A 23,017-nucleotide genomic window follows, 5' to 3' on the forward strand; every position below is an offset into this window, starting at 1 on the left:
TATTTACACATGACTACCAAATTGGATTTTTCTCAAAAAACCGACATTGTCACTTAATATATTTAACATAATATTAAACGGGAAACACCACTGTTTATTGTAGTTCTCTTGCGATGTTAGTACAAATTGATTTTCACATTGTAAAATTGCGATTTTCGTATTGATAAAGAAGTACAAGGAGAATCGTGTTGGTCGAGACTCCCTAATCTCCATGCGCTCCCGTGCTTGACAACAATGTTGCTAGGCAACCAGCAACGCGTCACTATCCATTTCATCGGAATATTTGCATGTAGACTTAACGTTTTGTTTGTAAGTGAAATTGTTCTGCAGACGTATACACATTTACCATTCGTTATTGTTGATTCATGACCAGATTCAGAAATTTGAGAAATTATAATTTTCATTTTGGCACTCTTATGGAAGGTTTACCACTTTGTGGTGCTTTACAATTTGCATACAAAATTTAGTATATCTGAGTATGTTAGCCTTAATACACTGTAATTAGTTGATTGTAATTACACGAACCCAACCTTTATTAGAGGCAAATAAAATAATCTCATTTGACGTCACTTTGTTTAATACAAAATTATATGGTCTACTTACGGTCGAGACGACCAGGACGCTAAATACAATTCAAATACCTACTCCTTGTTCCTTGACTTATTTCGTAAAACACAAGAAATGATAATTTTTAAGGGAGCAATGTGTTAAATATTAAATTAGCAAAATTCGCAGTCTTTGTTTCTTTAGCTCTTCAAGACGTCTGTAATGCATATACCTTCGCACCATAATGTTTAATTTATTAAATTTCAACAAGATTCAACGTTTTGTCACATAATTTGTCAACTCGGCGCGGTAGAACTCTTGTCTTTTTAATTAAAGTATCTTTGAGTCATCGACTCTTGAAAGGTGTTCACCAGCGAAAAATAATTATGCAGGACTTAAACACGCGGTAGTCGCTTGGTGCAACAACTAAGCTAGGGTATGTGGTGTTTGAGGAAGAACTTTCCAGCCCAATTCCCAATTCGTCAGTTTGTTTTTGTATCCTTTACGAAGTATGCGGACGAGTATTATCCTATTATTATTAGTATTACCCTATTCTAATTTTTATTTTTTTATATACAATTTGTAATGATGGGATAATTTTTATTTCTTCAAAGCTCTGTATGAGATTTGTAGTATGTTCAGCTTACTTTTGAAATGTACCTACCTACTCGGACAACATAATTTTTGGTAATCTGATTTAAAAAAAAATCTGTTTGTGTATAAAAGTCATTAATTTGTAAACTCAACTATAAAGCAAGCTGTGTAAAAACGTAAGAGAACTAAGATTTTCATATAAGTAGGTATCATCTATTAAGAGCCCGTTTGAAAAAATTGCCGTAGCGTTACTGGGCGTGTCATAAAGATCAAATGAAACAGCAGAAACATCCGTAATCTTCTCAAGGACACTAAACACAGCAAATTATTTATAAAAATTGGATATTTCATCGTATAATAATCCCATTAAAGCTCTTGGCCTTTTTAATTTTGTTTATTACTTCGTGAAGAAATTATTTACAGAAATCATGCACCGTGCCTGATTTCCGGAAATCACTACGTCCACAAGAATTTCTGTGTAATCAAGATTTAATTGACGAATAGGTAAAAAATGCTCAAATCTGATTGGTCCAAATGTATAAAATGCAATTTACAACTAAAACAAAGGTAAATGAAGGTCTTACACTTTATAGGTACTACTAAGTTCTGCCAGTTCAGCTGTAACGTAATCACTAGTTAGTTAACAATAAAGTTTATCAAGGCAAGTTGTTCTTCAGGAAGTAAATTTAAGGTACATAATACAAACAAAATCATTGTAACTGGGAAATTTACATTTTCTGCATTAAACTCCAGTATCAAGAGTTTCATGAATGTTAATTGTGTTAAAAGAGTAAATGTCCTCCGTATTTTTTTATTATTTTAAACACACTACTTCTTTATTATACATATATGACCTTGAAAATTAACAATTATTTCCTTTAATTAAATACAACAATACGAGCGTGACTGTTTTGAGGACTTTTTCACACGTTAAAAATTTTATTACACATTTTGGATTATGATTAAACACATATTTGTGATTTACTAGTATTAATTTCATTGTAATTATTGTATTCCGGATGTTATTCTGTTTTATTTTTTTAAACTTACCTACCTAATATTTTTTCTGAATCGAACAGTTTTTACTAAATCTGTTTATTTGTATTTCTTTCATTCCCTTTTCTCTCTATATTCATAATAATTTTTTCTGTTAATCTTTTTAGTGTTCATAACAAATAATTTAAAATGTAACTTTGTTTCTTTAGTAATGGAAAAATGTTATAATTTAACTGCATTTTCTTGTTAGTTCAAAAAGTCAATTATCACAGAATTTATATTTCTGTTTATTCCTTGATTTTTTTGATAAATTTGTAAAAGAATGCTCCTAATAAAATAAATATATAAGTGGTAATGATAATCTCAACCCCACGCAGATTCCAAATTTTATTTGAAATGCTTACGGATGATACAATAATTAATTTTAAAAAAAGTAACACCTAATGCTAGAACAACACAAAATCTCTGGATCATTTCCAGATACAATATAAATGTGAAAGTTATAAATAATAAATACTATAAATTTTTAAATTATGATAAGCATAAACAATTTAAGCGTTCTTTGGTCTTCTACATATAAGAAACGGCTACCACACTGAACTAGTCGAATATTGTGTTCCAAATACACTCGAACAAAACTAAATTGTATAAAAAAATTATTCGATAATAAACGATTCACATAAGTGAATCAATGCGATCAATGTAAGCAACATAGTAATATCCAGTAACATCAAAATTTTCTCTTTTCTTATATTACGTGACTTATTATATGGTGATTATAGACATTCTCTTTGTGTTCTTTCAAGGTTTCTGGCAGTTTCGATGCCAACAAAAGGACTTAATTAGTGACTAGCGTTACACTTTGAGGTGTCTAATGAAACTTGCGGTTATCACTTGGTAAACCACGCCATAATCTTCGATCTTCCCGTTGAATATCACTATAGGAACGTTCTGAAATTAAAAAGTCATCTTATTAGTTTCCAGCTTAAAAATTGACGCAGTCCTACTCACCCCTAAATTTTATAAATGGTATTTCGTGTACATTAGGAACGTTCCGTTTTGAGAAATTCGAAGTTTCTCTAGTCGAACGGAAGGAACCCATACCCCTGAGCGAAGGAGGCTGAACGCACAATACATCTTGATTCATTCGGTAAGACGTTATAGAAGGGGCTTCGAGAGTGCTATCGTCGTACGTATTTATGTCGATGTCAGTTAAAACTGAAAAAAAATTATAGAAATTAATACGTTAACAAGCAAGACATAAAGGATGAACACAGATAATTCGCACAAGCAGACTGAGTTTCACAAGAACTTTACAGTAATTTTAAATAATCCATTAACAATACCTACATCAGAAGCTATAACAAAACACGCTAATTTTGTCAAAATTTTTCTAAAATATATGCATGTTTAAAAGGAAAATGTGCCTGCCAGGTACGATTCAACTGGACTTGAGTTATTATTTCTTACGGTACTAAGGCTGTAATTAATACTTATCCACGAGGTGTGGAAGTAAAGTTAACGTAACGCTGGGATGGTAATTTCATAGAAGAAACTGCAAATTTAACAGTTATGTGCAAGTGTTCTAGGCAACGCATAATTTATAAATTTTTATCTATTCCTAGTCTTGTCGAGATCTGTAAGCCGCCTGCAGTAATAGGCACCTACTCCTTATCATTTCACCGATCTCCGCACAGTAATTAAATCGAGGATAAATCTAGGATTGTAAAAAACATTACCATAAACCGTATTTGCGGTTGGTTAAGGAACCTGAATATACATCTCGCGTAAAAAGTATCACATTTACGGGTACCTGTGCGAAGTGGCAAAGTAAATCATAATAAAAGTTGCCATAACTGTAACACCTGTTGTACTTGAAGCAAGTTATAGTAATTACATCATGTTTCGTACATAAAATGCGAGCACAGCAAGGGAAAGTATGACCTTTATTTCATACTGGCTCTGACAAAGTCCTAATTGCTTTCACAAAGAGTGGACCAGAAATTCCATAAAATAAGCGACGATTTTTATTCGAGTCAGTTTACAGTCGTTCATAAAATACTTTAAATTTTATCTGATATTTTATATTTGTGTGTAGTTGTTAAAATGAACATATGGAAGTATGTTGCAATGAAACAATGCTGACATGAGAGTTTACAAATGAAAGAGGCGTCTATAAGTGAAAGAAATTTCGGCATATTCCGTACATTATGTTAGAATATGAAAGCTAGACCGTTATTGCAGCTGTAAGAATGAAACAGTAACAAAACTGTGCAAATGGCTAATCACGAAGTCCGCTCGACAATCATACCTACTTTTCTGAGTGTGAAAATAAAGAAAACGGCGATTACATTTTCAGAACACGTTGCGTTCACGTTGACTATAAATTATTTTAAATTAAGCGCAAGGATACTGGTAATCGTTGTTGAACGGTGAAAATACAATTTAAAAAAGAAACATTGCAGACATTTTTCAATACCCCCAATTTGTGATTATTGGAATGTAAAAAATGTAACTGTGTGATCGTTCATCTGAAAACTCGTGAACTGGTAGTTCGGACGACAACATTTAAAACGGCACAAAAGCTTGACGTTTTCGTCAAAATTAAAAATTACTTACTTTCTTTTTTTCGAAAGGAAAATGGTTGGTATCTCCAAGGCTTTGGTTTGTTAATTTTGGATGCACAGTTTTTGCCTAATAAAAATAAAGCTCTGTCGTTAAACGCGTGCAGATTTGGGTTGAATTAAAAAATGAAATGAGAAGCCAAAAATGATCAAGTTCATGAAGCAGGAGCACAAAATTATATCGTATAAAAAAAGCGAGCGTCAGGATTCAAAATGATTATGTGGCATTACGGTTGTTGCGATGGTGAAATAGAATGAAATGATTAAACAACCGTGTGATTATAAATGGGGAAAATTGATTATTTTACAAGCACTTACGAGATAGTCTGTTATCGAGGGTAGGATGCTCCCAATCCCTATCGCTGGGGGTCCACTCGCGTCTTCTTACCGTATCCTGTTTCACACTATCTGTGGGTAATTGCCTCATCGCTGCAATAAAATAAATACCTGAAGATATCACGAGAAGTTGCGGAAGCTAACTCACAATTAATCAGTAATACTGTCTATCAAAAAACGATTGGTAAATAATTCTTACATCATACCATAATCTTTGGCAAGGTTTGTAATGAATTTCTAAGAATTATACAACGAATTAAGTTTATGTAGATGCGTGAAAACCTACGATCGTGATTCATTCTTTATTGCTACTTTATATTTCCGTTCTTGAAAATTTGTTATAGTGCAACATTTCACGAATCCACGCAAATACGGTGATAATGTGAATCGTATTTCCCAATTTTTTGAACAGATAATGCATAGTATCTAACAATCACTTTTCAGGACGAGTGTAAATAATTTAAAAAAAAAATTAAGTGCACCACGTGTTGATAGAATAGTTCTCTTGAAACAACATCAAATCTATGTATACTGCTCTTATTTGAATATACTGCATTACATAATCTTTATATTTTCTACACGCATTATCATGAGATATTACGTAATTAGAGAAACGATAAGTTTGTTAGAATCGTCGTCTAACATAAATTCCTGACATTATCTCCCATAAAATACGCGGAATACTCTCTTTAATCAAACAACAAAAAGATTCAAAGCTATTCACTTCGATTGACTATATTTGTACAGCACCTGTATACCGTTTAAAGCTTAGGAATTCATTTTAATTTTACATGCTTTCATTCTCGTCAATTACTTCGATTTCACTAACAGTGCAAACTTTATTTTCCGATTTAGTGAAACTATAAGTAAATGACACTCGTTTCAAAAAAGAGACTTTTACATTAAGACAGACTGTAGATAGATATTTCGAAATATTGGCCGTATTTACCAATTATCTGTTCGAAATTTTATATTTGTATACCTTTTACATTCCACTAGCAAGCAACCTTAACGTTTAAGTCTACAAGATAACGAGTGTGATAATAAAATTTGAAAGAGGAACCATATTAGTTTCGCAATCGACTGCATTTCTACGGCAAGATAAGAGAATTTGTCTTACGTAGTTTGTGATGAGGAAGCATCCAGTCTCCCAAAGAGCCCGTATTGTTGTTATCTCTTGATTTTCCATCGTGCGAATGCCTCAGTGCCCTCCTCCTTTCTTTACTCATCATCATGCACTCCTCGATCAATTCGAACCAGTCTTCTAGTCCATCCGGTGTTCTCAAGTAAATTTTTCCGTCCCTGCCCAGAACCAAAGATACTGTGCTGTAAGTCTTCTTGTTCTCCCATTCGACTCGTTCAATGTCAACCAACTTGACTTTGAAGAGAAACTGACCCATTTCTGATATTTTGTCGGCTCCGGAAGCTCTTTGAAAGCAGTACAGATAATCCCTCGTCAAAATAAAGTAGCGTTCTTTCCATCTGCTGAAGAGTTTCTTGCGTTGCTGCCAAAGAAGGCCCCGTTTAACGGTGGCAGTTGACTCCTTTCCGAAGTTCGAGGAAAGAAGAGACTGAAAAGAGCATCGTTTCGAAATTTAGAATAAATATTTAAGAAAGGACGTTTCACTTATTTATTAAATAGCCGTCCCCAGCCAGCCACCACGAACATACTTAGGACGCCCGTGGGAACTACAATATACTGCTCGCAATTTCTTGTCATGTATACGGCTCCGGGAAAACATTAATAAACAGTATTACCAAACGAAACGAGAACGGGTACGTCGATACAGCGTTCGCAGAATTCTATTGGATTTTACATACCAAAAGTAGTTATCTTGTGGTGCGTGATAAAAATGCCTTGCGGTCGTTGTCCCGGAAGACGTTCGACCGATTTGCATCCGGTTTGCCTCAAGTCTAAATCTCATTCGAACCAATATAAATTAGAAATTGCGAAATTGGATCTGAAAACTGCGATCCATGTGACTTTTAAATTAAAGTGAAACTGAATTTTATGCAACTGCCGTGGAGAGTTGCCACTATATATTTTTTTATCCTGCATAAATTATTTGCAAATTTGTGATAATTAATCATCACTGTTCGAAAAACTTTCTTGTTGTTATTTATGGTGTAAGATTCGCCAGTTCCGAACAGAAAAATGTACGAAGGCACCTACAGAAATATTTCTCAAACGAATGAATATATTCACCGGTTCCGCTGAACTTTTATCGTTTTGTATATTATTTATTGAGAAGTTCTGAATGGTCTATAAATTTATATCGGCCTGACTTTCCGCTTTAAAATGTTAAATAGAAAATACACAAATCAGCGAATTAAGAAACTCACTTAGACACTTGCTTAAGTTATGTGGCATTTACTTACGAGTATGTGCAGGAAATATGAAGTTACAGGTGCAGTTAGAATAATTAGTAAAGAGGTTTAAAATACAACACCATAAAGAAATGCACTTTTTGCGTTATCTCCTACATATTCATAAATGTTAATTTGAAAAATTTCACTTTTAATTAAATATGTATGTTTTTTTTTCTAATAATGAAAGATCGATCTTATCTAGGTTATTAGAGTAAATTGAACTTTTAACCATGCCCACATACATTGCAATGGACGTCAAAATTGTACATGTAAATGTCACTACAGAAAACTCTCATATTTTTTTTTACACGAACACAACAGGATTTAGATAGGTAAACATGTTGGAGACGATACAAAAAAAATATATAAAAGAGTAAATATGTATCTGCACATTTTTAAAAATTATCTTTGTAAGTGAACACGTTTTTATTGACCAACAACATCCATTTGTACCAGGATATGTTGTTTAATTTATTCATTTAATTACGTATTGTTACGGTTTCGTCTTGTATTTCTTATTAGTCATCTTTCACACATGAACTACAAGGATGTGTTCAATACCAGCAAAAAATTACATAACTCTATATTTAAAAGTAAGCAAATAAAGACGGTCCTGCAATTAAAAATGTTATTGCTTTAGGACAAAAACGTCCTCCTCGTAGTGTTAAAACAGAACTCCATTCTGTGTATTTCAATGTGAAGCAATTTGTATTCCTCTCAAGTTCCAATAAAAAAACAAGTGGCAAACGCGTTTATGTGATATAATAACCAACGAGGCGTTTGCATTTTGATAAAAATATATAGCTTCCTGTTAAATGTTACATTTGAAGGCGATCAAAGAAAAAAGAAATAACTTTGTTATCATATGCATTTTTTTGGAAAGTAAAAAAATCAAAGCTGATAAAAGTATTTTGTGTGAAATGCGTTCGGCCTCGTTTCATCGTTGAAAGCAAAGTCCAATAAATTATTCACTCTGTAAACTGACTGTGTTTTCAATAACATTCAAATAAAAGAGCAATAAAACGTAAAGGATTCTTCTATTACTGCATTAGCATATTTATTTCTTCTTTTATTTCGGCCGGGCGCATAAATATATGTTTTCATTTTTTAGTGTAAGAGCTGTCTGCAACTTTTTCTTATTTCAATTTTCTATATTTACATACTTTATGTCAACTTTAGTCGTGTTATAAATTCTAGACCTCGAGATCTATAAGCTTCCCCTGGTCCTTATGTAAATCCGACCCTGCTAAATGTATTCTTGTGGCATCCTCTGCAGACATCCTTATCTCTCTTGTGTAGCAATTAAGCTACAAACGCAACAACAATTATTAACAACGGCACTTTTAAAAATAGAAAAAAATGTATGTAAGTCAGAAGCCAGAACTTCCTTCCTTCGTCATTATCACTGTTGATAACGAACAACGGGCGGCATTCTGTTTATTATTGTTTATCATTTTAGTTAACATGGTGCATGTAAAACCGCTACTTTTTTCACAAGAAAGACGAGAATAAAGTAAACTGTTAAATTGTATGACGTGTTCCATCCACGTAAAAATTGAGAGAGTTTTTCTAGACGTCTAGTTTCTCGTTTCCAAATTTCCAATAGAAATCTAATAGTCCGCAAATGGATTCCTCGAGATATAAAGACTGGTTAAAACGAGGAACTGCATTTATATGAATGCAGTCTGCATTCTTCACATTTCGAAGTGTTTTAATAAATCTCTAAAAGCAATAGCTTGTAGTGCAGACTGAATTCTGCATTGGGTATTTTTAAGTTTTCGTCGTTTTCGGAAAACATTGTTGTGCTAAACTGTCTAGAGCAATGACCGCCATTAAAGCTTTTCGAAATTAAAAAACTCCAACACGATAAAAAAGCAACAACATTCTATGTATGTAGCAAAAGCAGCATAAAAATTTGCAAATGCGATGAAATTTATGTTAATTAAAATTCTACTTTTCACTGAAATATTACATAAGGTGCTCCTATACTGTGAAATTTATAGACGTCCGTTGACATTTATTAAAGAGTAATACGAATACGAATTTAGAGAGAATTTTTCTTTCACCGAATGTCGTAAAAAATAGACCAAAGTACACTCATAGAAAACTTCCCAAAGTTTCTAAATTTAGTAGGCATTTATTTTATCTAACAATGTGTCATCATTTGTACACTCATAGTAGGATCGTGGGGGTGTCAGATATTAACGTAGACACAATGGTAACTGCGTAGGACTTATCAACAATTGCGATTTTACCAATCGTGCAGGAAATCGCTGCAATTTTTCTATGGTGTCCAATAACAGGTTGGACTCATCGACATTCAGCACATCCATCGTCCTTCCGCTAGAGGATGACACATACTGCATCTTCACAATTGGCATGAATGTCGCAAGGTGGTCAAGGCGATGACCAAATAACCACATCAAAGACTGCCATTTAGCAAGAATGGTGTCTTGTTTACGTTTAATTAGTAGGTATCACATCTTTTACAGTTATCCCATTCGGGAACTCACAATAATCGTGCGACAACAAATTGTCTCTTATCTCTTAATTATGGTTTTGTTGGTCTTTCGCAAAATGGAAATTTGACAATTAACATTCGACTAGCCTCCGGGTAAATGATGTGAATCATTTAATTGCTACTATTAAATAATGAGCAACGTTCTTTACTATCGGCATAAATCTGTCAGCGGTTAAGTTGGAACCCAAGTTACTCATGTCCGTGGTTCCGCGATAAAATTTCGCAACACATCCTTCCGTTTTACGTGCTTTTCTTGATTTCGCGAATGGTTTTTATGCGGTGCCAACTCAGGAATTAGGCAATTCTGCAAGGTTAACATTAGGATTGAAGCGGGTCATTACACTGTGGTTTATCTCAGCTTGATAGCACGTTGTGTTATGAACACAGAAGACCTTCAGCATTGTCTCGTTCTTCTTCATGTGAAATTTAAACATTTCTATTCCTACTGCAGGTATCTGGGATTCGCTGTACAAGAATACTCTTATGCAAGACTGACTTAAATTCAGTTACCTATACACATTTCGACTTGGACATATTACAAGATTGCCAAACTCTATGCAAATCTGTAACCGATAAGGTCGATCAAGTATAGATCCTAATTTGGAAGTCGGTCAACAACGAAAGTTTTATTAATGGGTAAAATATGAAAGAAAGTTTCGTCGGTCTACCCGGACTAACACTGTTAGAAAATACGTGCCTGGACTTCAGATAAGGTTACGTGTACTTCATTTTTTACAATATTCCTGAAACAAGTCGTTAGAATCCCATCGACACAGGAGATTTAAGACCTGTTATCTCATATTCATTAGATAAAAGAAGGGACCGAAACAACTTTTAACTCGTGAATCGAATTCTATTTCGTAACATCAGGTAGTTGATGTGAAAGATCATTTCAGTTTCTTTTTTAAAAAAGCTGTCACATTTCGCTTGTTACCTAAGTGTATGAATTTTCTTCATAGCCTTATTTTTTCTATAGGTTGGGCTTGCATCATTGTCATTCATGACGGCTAATTGGTCATCAGCAAGGCTAAATATACACTGTCCGCAGTCTGCAATCGGAATGAATCACAAAATATGCAAATAGACGGTTGAGGAGTTACGATTATTCTTACTTTATGCAAAAGAAAGCGCAATCACTTCGTCCCCTTTTCATCTTTATTCGTCATTGTTGTCTAGGCTCCTCAATCCGAACTAGTCATCTTGAGCATTCCAAATAAATTCTGCGGGTGGGTCAACGGAACGTCTACACTAATTTTAATAATGACAGAAGATCATGGTGTTAAATGAGTTGATTGGTGTTAAAACGCTGATGAATCATTTCTAGCGCGCTTATGTCATAAACAGACGGAAAATTCGCGTACATTGTTCAGGATTTTGTGAAAAATATAGTCTGTGCAGGCAATTGCTTAATTACTTACGTAAATTGTGTGAAAGCATTTCCCCTTTTAATTGAACTGATAATTGCGCCAAAGTAGACTACAACTTGTAGCACTCTATTGAGGTCATCTTCACCGGTAATTTTTAATAAATGCAATGTTATTGACAACGCGGCAAAATATTTATGTTTTTCTTTATCTATCTATATTTATATTGTTCAGCAATTATAAAGCACTTAAATGAAAAGGATAATAACATCGTAAAACTGCAACGGGTGACACTCAATGAGAATAAATCTTTTCAACGTCGGTTGATATAGACAGACAATCATGTCAGTCTTTGTCCGATAATTAATTAGTTGATTAATTAATTAGTTAATGACAATTCTACATGCGACATATAAAATAAAAATCTTCAAACGCTAATTTGTTCAAAGCGAATGTAAGCAATGAAATGCTTACTAATAAAATATAATTATTATTTTAAATAATTATGTGCATAACGAAGTCGGCAGTTATAGAAAGTTGCGTTGTAATATGTTGAAATGTTATCGAGTTTGCAGAGTTTAAAAATTCATGATAAAGCTTCCGGTCGACCTCATGTAGTTTTCTGTAAAAATGGAAATGTTTCAAGCTTGAATTTAAATAATTGATAAAAGAAGTCATCGATTTTATTTTATCAACCGACACGTGTGTTTCATCGAATTTAATATAAAACCCATTGTCGGCTTCATTTTTGCATTATGAGATCAGTAGAGAGATAATTATCTCCCACTAAGAAAGATTATGTTGACAAAACTTAATAAATTTAGAACCGCAACCGCATCTGGCCTCAACTTTTTTTTCTGGGCGCCTTATCATTTGGAGATTATCGTATTCCTGGTAAACCCCGATAACCTGGAAAAGTCTATTAGAGCGTAGTAATCAAATTGCGTCGTGTTGTTAGTTAAATCGCAATTAGAATTTTGATAATTATTTAGGTCGCACTGGGAGACAATGTTTCAATATGTACGAGTTGTAAATATGCAAATGCAATGTAATTATCACCAAACTCATTATTAATTCACTTTAAAGAAGAGAAATTCGCTACCTCGACTTCTATATAGCTTTTATTCCATCGTTATCCATGACTTGCATTCCATTTATAGGCATCTACTTTTGTTCGCCAAAACTGTCCATTGAAAATAGAAATTGGTTCGTTTGAAAGTCGTCAAACTAAAAATTTATCGTACTGTTCGCCCCACATATGACGCCTTTATTTCATTCTGTTTTAAATGGATTTTTTTTCAGGAGTGCAACAATTGCAACTTCTCTCTATCTAATCAAGTAAAATGTTGCAGCGTATATAAACTTTAGATAAACAACCTATTTTTTTAAAGGTTATTAATATAGATTAAGTTGTGTAACTGTGGTGGTGGCTGATTCGTGTCATAAAGAATGTGGAACGTTTTTAATTTTTCCTCAATGTACATATTCACAATCAAATGTTATTTGCGATTATGATATCAATCTGTTTGTTAACGTACCTAAACATATAATTTTGAGCATAATCGCTAGTGGGTAATATGTATAAATATTACTTGCACCAACCAGATATTGTATAGCAATTTATCTCGAAATCTGAAGTAAATTGATCACAGCTTCACATCGCAAAACAGAGTCTTACAAATTAGAAAATGAGTTTGTTGCATAATGTCTTGTACCACGGTTGGGCTTAAATTTGAATAGTTTTAATTCCTCATTTTTCTTTATTAAGTAAATCTAAATTGTAGCAAAACGAGTGGGTGGTATTATTAAGCCTGAAACATAATTAGAATTTATAGTTGCGAGTCAGTGAAGGCTCAGTTTGAAACAGAAAAGTTTGACGAGAGCTGTTTGTTTTTAAGAGGGTGCGTACAGTCCCTGAATTCCAATGGCGATTGTTAGTTGAAATGTTATCGGTGAGTGTATATTTCAAAGTTTCTGTTTGTACTACATTACAATATATATTCAGTCTTGAGTGATAGGGGTGGAAAATGGGCGTTTTCCACCCTAATGGCTGCTGAAATATTAATGTCACTTCTCGACCTGTTTTATACTCTTCAAGCAATGCAAATTACTCCGTCATTGAATAAGAGATTACCTACATTTTTCCGGCCATATCCCATTTTATCCACCTTTTCGCATTTCACATAAATATCTCTAAATGATTATGGGGAAGGTCGCGACATGGGCGTTGTTTTTAGCAAATTAAATTTGTAAGGTGTGATTACTCGCCAGTTAAACGAAACCCAGCTACGCGTTACAATTATCGTACTCGCAATGAGCTTTCTCCAAAGCATTTTCCGACAAGGAGAGACCACGAGTTTCTGCAAGAAAGTGAGAAATTACAATTTGCGACGATGTAATTACAGGTGGACTGGACTTCAATTTCACTTTACCTTATCAAAAAGGTTCGTGGAATTGTGTGCACAATGGGATTTCGACAATAACTGGTCTTCCTGATAAGTATTGGCCAAATGCCATTTTCAGTGGAAAAGGGTACACCGGTGACATATTCAGGGCGCCCAAAAAAGTCGCCACTTGTTCAAGTTTAATTTTTAATATGGACGCATAAATGACGAGGCAATCTAAAAAACAATGCCAATTTCGATCTTATGAATGCAAATGTAACATTGTCTTTAATAAACCCTTGACTATTCATAACCTCGATGCACTGCATGCAGTGGATTATGCAAACTCGGCTGTTTCAATTTCGTTTTGGTAAAGTGCAATTGGAGGTTGTGTTGTGTGAACATTTATATTACGTATTGTACTTTACAAAAAATTACGTAATGTGTGGATTTTTTCTGTAAAATCCGTAGGAGTGGAGAATAAAAAAGGACGAAATGCGAACACTTTTCATCGAAATATCCGTTTTATTAACGATGTGGCAAATTAAATCACTGACGTATTTTGGGTTCCGAGTTTTTATTGACGTTACAGGAAATAAATAAAGACGATTACAGACAAGTAGTAGTCGACAGTGTCGTCAGTAGTTAGTCAAACGTGAAATTTCATGTGGAAAATTCGTCATTTAGGGATTTGATTCATCGTTTAAATGTCTATCCATATGGTTCCATTAAGCACCGAGAAATTTTTAAGAGACAAGTAAAAACCATTATTCCGATAAACAATTACAACCGTACTGATTTTCTGTTATTTAAAATATCAGAAAACTAAGCTTTACTCGAATGATCTTTTACTTGACATAAAAATTGTAGCAAAATTTTTATTTGCTAAATTACATATCATTTAATCATAGCCTCCTGTTGCGTTTTCAAGCAAATATTTGTTTTCTTGCTCACCTCAGAAACTCTATTTTATACGGTATTTATCATTCCCAATTGGATGTTTTTTTATCCCGATTAGCTGAAAGTGTTTGATAGCCTGCTATGGTAAAAATAAAAATGACTGCTTTGATTGTGCCATGAAAATGCTTGCACCATCTGGTACATTTTTATAGCGTTGTTTTTTTGACATGAAATAATAACATGTGGTGTATTTAAAATTTCGCACATTACGATACACAAAACATCATCGTGGAATTTATTTGTTACAAAATCGTTAGCTTTTAACTCGCGTGATCCTTATCAAAGTATGATTTTTACAGCCTGAAATAACTTGACCTTCCTTGCTTAACCCGCAAGAGAAGTTAATCAAACATAAATAGTATCAATAGATGGAATAAAATGTAGTAGGAAGCACAAATGAGACGCAGGAAATTTACAATCTCAAGCGATTTGTCACACAAATATTTTGCAGAAAATTTGTTATACAAATCTGTAAATATTTGTAAATATTTATACACGTTATCCCGTCAAGATTTGAATAAAATAAATTTGGCAACATGAAACTAGGTGTGACAACAATCAGAATATCGGGGCCGTAATATAGGCTAAGAGTTTTTATTGCTGTATTGATATTTTCTGCAAATGTATCTGAAATTGTCAGAACTAAAGTTGCGTGCTATTTTGATACCATCATCACCACTAAAAATGAACCCGTAGTAGTTGGAAATCTCTCGTTTAATCGATGTAAATATTTAATTTTATTCAGGCACGGCATAAATAGGATATTTCTAAAAAATGAAATGCAATTCTCAAAATCTCAATTTTATGGTTGAGCTTACATAATAAAGTAGTCTTTCCGGTAACTTGGTCATTTTGCAGATGTCACTGTAATATACAGAAAATTGAAATTTTTTGAGTTCAGGATTCCACAATATCCTTGAGCAAGATACTGTGTATGTATTATATTTATTATGTTTCTGAGTGACATTGAATGTTTTTACTTACGGTAAATCTTGATTTAAAACTGCTTACAACATGGAAACTGGAAATCTATCTTTACATTTAATCAGTAGCAAAACGTCAAATCTATACATTTCTTCTACTAATGGTTTTAGCATGTTTTTCTTGTATTTATAGGAAAAATTATCGACGTGTGGAAAAAATACAAATATAATCTCTACGGCCTTTTAAACAAAAAACGAATGACTCCCAAATTTGTAAATTCATAACGTCAGTGGTTCACTTTTGGTTGTTCGTTAAAAAATAATTATGCCTCGTAAAGTGAGATTACACGGTTTCTTTATGTATGCATTCGTTGATGACTTCGAAACTAATTCAAAACGCGACGAACAGTTAATCAAATTTAACGCTAATCGCCTCTGAAAAACTGTGTATTTATTTCGAAGGTAAACTGACAGTAAATTGCTGTATCGCTCTGTAACGCGAACAAGTCTTCAGCGGCCTCGCGTCAATCCATTTCCCAATTCCCTTTCTTTGATTCAGTTGTCCTTACCTGCGTGTATTCGGGCCTCGCGAAGAACCTCCCGTCCCTGTTCAAACCCTCTTCGTGCCGGAGCAGAACGCGCTCAACTCTTGCTAAGATCGGGGAATCCAAGACGCCGGAGGGCCGTCCCGGTGGTCCGGCGTCACCCTCAGTTTGCACCAACATCGCACAAAAAAATGTTTAAATGATCAGAACAACGTGCTTTAGCAAATGTGATGTGCGCGACTGACGAGATTGTGAGTGATGTTGTCTCAGCAGCGAGCGGTAGGAGACTAAGCTGTGGGGAATACCTTCGAGTGGTTGTGGTTAGGAGCGATATGCGCTCCTCGATGCACTTCCCCGGAATTTGCGATTTTACGCCCGGAAAAACTCCGGTTCTAACAGTTTCAGAATTTGCAGGAAAGCATTCGGATCGTTACGCATACGCACTGCCAAAATTGGAATTTTTTGAATTTTGGTCCTACAATATTTCGCCAAGCAGAGAAAATTTTAATTAACTGTGTAAAAATTTTTATGGATGTAAAAGCATATAATTAATTTCATGTGGGTTGTTGAAGGTGAACAATTTCCCCAAATTTATTGTTTGCAATTAGCTCCGCTATTGGGCTTTATGTAAACCACTTTCTACAGAACACTATATGTATAGGAAAAAGTACTCCGTATGGTTATGAATAGAGTAATAGTAAATAGTAATAGCAAATCTATTGATTATTATTAACATAGTTGCGATAATAACGTTGATAGGGTATCTTTTATTTATGTTTTATCTATAATAAACACGGCGCCGGTAAATCCTATAGCGTCATTTGGCAACAGATCAAAATTTAAACATTCTATTTATTACATAAATAAAAAATTATTTAAATTATTTTTGAAAAATGTTTACAATTTGTTGAGAAAATATGTATTTCGTTCTGTTGCCTTACTCTTACTAAGTAGAGTTAATACTTAACCCTAACTACAAAAACGCATATGTATATTAATGCAGAATCGAATTAATAATTGGTAGTTATCAGAATACACTTTCTCTTTTTAAATAGATCCATCATGTATGTGCCTGCAGTTTTAGAAATTTCAACCAAAAATTATACATATTCACAAACAACATGACTTATTGCAAAGATTGCAACATTGGTAAAACAAGTTAATCATAATTGTCAGTTCATCTTTGGGGCATCGATTAAAGTAAGCCCTACCGTCATCACAATTTTTAAATTTAAATGTCTTATAACATGCTTTGCGAACAGTTTAATTATTCTGGTGCACTTGACTGATTGCAAGAATAATATAATGTGAGAAAATTTCACTCGTAATAATGTTATACGTATATCAGTATAATGAAGCTATGGCCGCAGGCTAATAGAGTGACCACCAATATCCAAGAAGACAAGAAGAGTTTGTAGCCAATTTAATGAAACATTTGGTAGGTAGTGATTGTGCTAACCTAGTTATGGGGCTTGATTAAATTTGACGTGGAAGATACCCAAGAAGCCAGGCTAGCGACATTCAAGTGTTCTTTAGCTTTTTGTTCTTTAGTATAACTTAGTGCACCAGTCAACTAATTGCGAGTCCAACATTAAAGTTACAGCCATATTTATTTTGCTTGAAGATTAAAATTTATGTTCAAAGTTTAATGCATCCTCCCACTTTTCTCTCACAATAAGTATTTAACATTTTATGACTGCAGCTGATCACAATTGTTATATGTAAGCTACAATTTTTCTTGATTAAGTATAATCACCCTTGAGTTGTCAGGAAATTCAGTTACCAAGATATTAATATGTAATAATAATAAAAAATCATCTAAATCAGAGAAATCTATATTTATATTTGGTTTCAAATCCCACTTATGTCAAATATAACAATGAAGTCATATATGATCTGCAGTAATAATATCTTCATTTTCTAGTTCCTACATCACCTTACCAAAATAATAATTTATGTCAAAATACAGCTATTCACAGTTATCAGTTTTAATGTGGGTACTTAAAAAGTAATTGTGTTTTTTTTCAATGAAAAGAGATCGATATATGTACTGATAAAATATCGATGCGTCAATATTTCGATAAAAACAGTGGGGAGATTAACCCACATCTAATTCGGTTCGGTGAACAGAAATTCTATCAAATTCTGAAAATCTTGAATCTAAGAATCTGATTTGATTAGATTTCTCATCAGTGATTGTATCACAAAAAATATTCATGGATATCTATACAGGGTATTTTCGAAGTTGAGGCGTTCCTTGTAATAGAAGGTACATTATTCTTAAGAATTTTAGCCTAAATCTTCTTAGTAAAATGTTTGTATTAACGGAGATAATTGATTGTATATTTTTATGGTTTTCTAAAATTTTGAGTCCGGTGCTGTCTATTTCTCGGCTGTACTAGATTACTGACGTTGTCCAGGATGGTGTCTTTCTGAAAATCGCTCTGCGTATTCTCTCGACCCGAAGCTGCATTCAGTGCATTCTGATAACGTGATAACATTGCCCATACATTAGCAACATAATCTGTGAGCTCATTATTTTCGAAATGATAAAGCCATCCCGACTAATTAGATGACAACTCTGACAGTATTTTTGATTAACGTCCATGCCCATTTGATTTTTTTAAATCAATTCTAGTTTCTAACAAATCAGCGCAGCAGGACCGGTTTGAAAAATTTCAAAAAAAATTAACTTATTTTATCTTCATTGCTGTACACATTTTAGTAAGGTGATTTTAGCTTTAGAACAACGCATACTATCACATGTTAAAAGGAACGCCTCAACTTCGAAAACACCCTGTATGTATAGGACCAAATTTTACCTAGAATTTTTAAATTCATTAATCTCGTTGATAATGTCAGTTTTCCAACTTTTCTGTTAACATTATGAGACTTCTTTTTGAAACGATATATGTTTATTTGTTTGATTTAAGACCGACTTAAAATAAAAACAAAATTAAAAAGACAGTTTAGAACAATTAAGTAAATTTAAAAGAAGTCTTGCGGGGTATTATCAGATTAGTATCTGATTAGGTACACTTCTCATCACGACATACTTAATTTTTAAAGCCAAAATAAAATTCCGGGTCATCTTTCTGTCTATTTTTTTTTTGTAACTCAATAAACAACTTTGTATAACCTATTATTTTATCATATTTATTTAACTACATATTAAATCCCTGATTAGATTATTAAAATAATAAAGTATTCAATTATATGGCGTATGTTATACAAAAACATTTAAAAAATACTTTTGTTTTTATGTAATGTTGTCAACGTCTTTTTAAACAAATAAGCAACTTAATTTACGTCTGTACTTTGTTTTTGTTGAAAACTCATGATTTTGTAAAATTGTTCCAAAATATAATTAAAGACTTTAAACTAATTTAATAACTTTGTTTTATAAAGATAGAGATCTATCTCTTCCTATATTTCATCTGAAAATTAAAAAAAATATATTGATATAAAAACATCTTAAATTTCAGAGATACTTTTATTAAAGTTGCATTGTAAATCATTTGCTTTAACAACTTCTAATATTCTTAATAATATCTGCCTAATAACATTATTTTTATAAGTGATAAGCAAAGTACTTTACATTTAAATAAGTACCTACATTATGCGTCCAGAAAGGACATTATCTAAAGACGATAAGTAAAGATTCTTGGGTTTAACAGTAATATAACTCCTCTAACAGTACGAGTACATTATTATAGGAGTAGTTAAAATGAAGTATTTATTTTAAGTGTGCAGGCAGTTGTTGTCTCCAAAATTCTTGTCTGGCGTTTAAGTATTCCACAGTTTCTTCGATAGTTTTAATAATACTCGAATCATCCTCCTTAAATTTGCACTTGAGATTGGGATTCTTCATCAAATTGTCCAGATACTCCTTATCCGGTCCCAATTCCCTCAATAACCGACTTTTTCGTCCAGATCTGATTTTAGAAGCCGGTGTCAATCGGCTTGTTGTTTTGACTGTGGAAGCTGTCGACTCCGGACTAGCGCTCAACTTTGATTTTTCCGTTCTACTTGAAGCGGGTTTCGGGGTGAAAATTTTTGAAAACACGCAGGACGATCCGATCGCATTTTCGATAGCTTTCTGGGCTTTGTGAACTCCTAATTTGAAGTCCTCGTGGTCGGGTCTGATGTGAAGCCCTCTGTGGTAGTACATCAAACTGTGTTCGAAATCTCCCAGGTAGTAGAGAGCCTCGGCTTTCTGATAGATGGCCTTCAGATAACTCTTATCAATATTAAGAGCCGTTTCTGCATCACCCAAAGCATTCTCCGGTTGACCCAATAGGATATAACACTTACTTCTTGCCACGAGAGCGCTTTTCTCGGCGGGATTCAACTCCAGAGCCTGCAAATATTTACCCAATCAATACGACATACATGCCAGGTTTTGTTCAGAGTGATAGCACCAATCTGAAACAGCGCCACGAGTTAGTTTATTTAAAACATTTACGACGAGACCGAAAATTCAAAATTATGAAACTGAGAAAACCTTTGTGATAAAATTGATGGCAATTTGAAGGTCCCCTCTGCACATTTCGTAATTGCCAAGGGCCAAAAACGTGCCCGGTTCTGCTTCTTCCGGAATTTGTAACACTCTAGATCTATCCTGCTTTCTCTTCAGTTTTAAGGACTGTTTTATGTCTTTAGATCCCATATTAACAGCTGCCGCTCTGTCTTTATCACAATACAATTCTTCACGTCTGCCCCCGTTACGTCTTCTCCTTCTCTTCCCCCTTTTCTTTACATCTTCTTTTGCTTCTTGCGAAGCCGGTGACGACTCGTCACCCTCCTTCTTCTTATCATCACCGCCATCTTTCTCACCTTGAAAGTGTACTTCCTCAATTTTACTTTCTCTAATTATTTCAGGGCGCTTAGACAAAGGTTTGTCATCGTCGATGTTTATGCCGACGAAACTTTGCAACAGTTCTGCTTCTCTAGTGAGTCTCTCGTGCATTAAAGATATGGGTGATTGGGTTAATTCCTCAGCCATCTTTTCTAATTACTAAAATTTAATTTTTAAAGTTCAGGAGATGGATTTTGCGTTAGTGTTAATTTATGTTAGATTTACCGCTCTAATTGTGGTCAACTTCTCTTCTGTGTAACAACAACAATCATATATTTAACGAAAATTTGCACTAATAATCAGCTTTGCAAGCCGAGAAAACTGACACTCTTAGTGGCGGTTTCTATGGATACAAAGGTGTGATCAATTTTAACCATGGCACCCAATATCGCTCACACTTTTGACAACACCTACTTTTGGAGGGTGTTCTTATGCTAATTTGGGGTTACTCATTCGGCTTCATCGGGGGAGTTTGGTTCAAACTTCCGATCCGAGGTCTCTCCTTGATGTGTAATTTAATTAACCGAATAATGACTTGGAGCTTTGGCAACTTTTTCAGTCTCCTTTTTGCAGTTTTTCGGTCGGCGAATTATTAAATTGTACAAATTCATTTTGCGTCCGCCTTTTGATTTGTTGAAATTTGATTAAAACCGGGTACTGTTAAGTTTTGATTGAAATTTGTACAAAGTTGCTTAGCTAATCAGGAAACTTCTCTTTCCCTGGAGTTGCATGTAATCCACGTCTAAATTTAAGCCCTTCGAGGAACGAGAGATATCGTTTTGCTCTCCCGATACATTATTTGCGCGAAGTATTTACTCAGTTAACTGGAATTCCGAATTGCAAGGTAATTTATCGATTCAGAAATAATACAGATTAAGTACGGAGAGAAACAGCTAAAAGCACTTTAAATTTCAACTATCTCGTTAAATATTTCATTACCCACATCGCTATACTTGCGACTAATTTGTATAAATATACATAATGTTCAAAATCTGTGAGCAACAAATTAAAAACTAAGGTGTAACTGTCAAACTTGTGATTCCCAGATGGCTTTTGAATCCAATTTATGATTATTTTTAAAAATCGTTTATTTAAAACACTCATTAAAAAGTTGCTTTGCAAAATATCGGTTTTTAAATTCAACCATTCGTGAAAAAAAATGTTTAACTTACCTTGTTGTATGAATAGATAGCTTTAGCTAAGTTGCCCACTTTAATGTGGCTGTTTGCTTCCTCATACCAAAGCTTTGATTCCTTCTTTTGGCTTACGAGCTTAATCATAGACTCCGTCCTCTGTCTTTTCCTTTCATCCGCCATCGCTAAATCAATAAAAAGATCAATTAAAACCCTTGAAAAAACTCAGTGTTCCTTTTTAATTTTCTCTCAAAGAGCCACATGCTAACGACTGCACCACGCTTAACGCAATCTCGTGATGGATTTTTACTAAAGTAATTATTTTTCCTTGCATGTTCAATTACAAAAGAAATTCAATTTCCGTATACATTTTATACGTGATTTATACGTGATCTTGTAATAAAAGTTTTAAACACGAAACTTACAAAATTTACATCATTTTATGTTTACCTACATTTGTTTGCATTTTGTTTTCAAGATGAACGCTTTTAAACTTGGTAGTTATTATATTTGGCCATTATTCTTAATGAAATAAGTTTTGAAACAACTCATTAAACTTTCAGGATTAAACGATGTTTTTCAACAATATTTTGTGAACTCGTAAAATTAGTAGCTAGAAAGTGTTGTCATAATTTTTATTGTCTCGTTAGATTTATTTATCGATTTCGAGCGATGCCACCAACATCGTGATTAAAACTAAAACATTAAGCCATAACTCACAAGAAAAATAATGTGACAGCATTTTATTGACATAACAAACAATAAAGCAAACGGTGGTAGTTTATTATTTCTACGACAGCATGTTTAATATTCCTTTTTGATGACAATCACTGGCGTTAACATTCGTTTTACTAAAAAAAAAT

At 33.6% G+C, this 23,017-nt stretch overlaps 2 protein-coding genes across 4 annotated transcripts; both read right to left on the reverse strand.

Annotated features, from left to right (window-relative positions):
• Positions 1–2,504: 2,504 nt before the first annotated feature.
• LOC138130815 (uncharacterized) lies at positions 2,505–16,465 on the reverse strand. Of its 3 annotated transcripts, XM_069047489.1 has the most exons (6): positions 16,188–16,464; positions 6,217–6,667; positions 5,079–5,189; positions 4,756–4,830; positions 3,148–3,354; positions 2,505–3,087 (listed from the first exon to the last, which is right to left on the reverse strand). In XM_069047489.1, the coding sequence occupies exons 1-6, from the start codon at positions 16,341–16,343 to the stop codon at positions 3,008–3,010; spliced, it is 1,080 nt and encodes a 359-aa protein (XP_068903590.1). In that variant the 5' UTR covers positions 16,344–16,464; the 3' UTR covers positions 2,505–3,007. The 3 variants fall into 3 exon arrangements, with proteins under 3 accessions (XP_068903590.1, XP_068903591.1, XP_068903592.1); XM_069047490.1 differs by lacking the exon at positions 4,756–4,830 and having other exon boundaries at positions 16,188–16,463; XM_069047491.1 differs by lacking the exons at positions 4,756–4,830; positions 5,079–5,189 and having other exon boundaries at positions 16,188–16,465.
• A 3,179-nt stretch (positions 16,466–19,644) lies between these two features.
• LOC138132034 (outer dynein arm-docking complex subunit 4) lies at positions 19,645–21,500 on the reverse strand. The gene is made up of 3 exons (XM_069049362.1): positions 21,247–21,500; positions 20,668–21,180; positions 19,645–20,523 (listed from the first exon to the last, which is right to left on the reverse strand). Exons 2-3 carry the CDS (start codon positions 21,166–21,168, stop codon positions 19,900–19,902), a joined length of 1,125 nt encoding a protein of 374 aa, XP_068905463.1. The 5' UTR covers positions 21,169–21,180; positions 21,247–21,500; the 3' UTR covers positions 19,645–19,899.
• Between the last annotated feature and the right edge of the window lie 1,517 nt (positions 21,501–23,017).

This window comes from Tenebrio molitor, chromosome 5, assembly GCF_963966145.1.
Source record: "Tenebrio molitor chromosome 5, icTenMoli1.1, whole genome shotgun sequence".
Classification (NCBI taxonomy): Eukaryota; Metazoa; Arthropoda; class Insecta; order Coleoptera; family Tenebrionidae; genus Tenebrio; species Tenebrio molitor.

What these genes read in the sequence shown, in the direction of transcription:
- LOC138130815 (XM_069047489.1), bottom strand. Translation starts at nt 16,343, where the DNA reads ATGTTGGTGCAAACTGAGGGTGACGCCGGACCACCGGGACGGCCCTCC. An exon ending in CCTCGATAACAGACTATCTC is followed by an intron (nt 4,831 to 5,078) that starts GTAAGTGCTTGT and finishes TATTTTTATTAG; the next exon opens with GCAAAAACTGTGCATCCAAA. An exon ending in TTCCTTTCGAAAAAAAGAAA is followed by an intron (nt 3,355 to 4,755) that starts GTAAGTAATTTT and finishes ATTTTTTTTCAG; the next exon opens with TTTTAACTGACATCGACATA.
- LOC138132034 (XM_069049362.1), bottom strand. Translation starts at nt 21,168, where the DNA reads ATGGCTGAGGAATTAACCCAATCACCCATATCTTTAATGCACGAGAGA. An exon ending in CCATCAATTTTATCACAAAG is followed by an intron (nt 20,524 to 20,667) that starts GTTTTCTCAGTT and finishes AAATATTTGCAG; the next exon opens with GCTCTGGAGTTGAATCCCGC.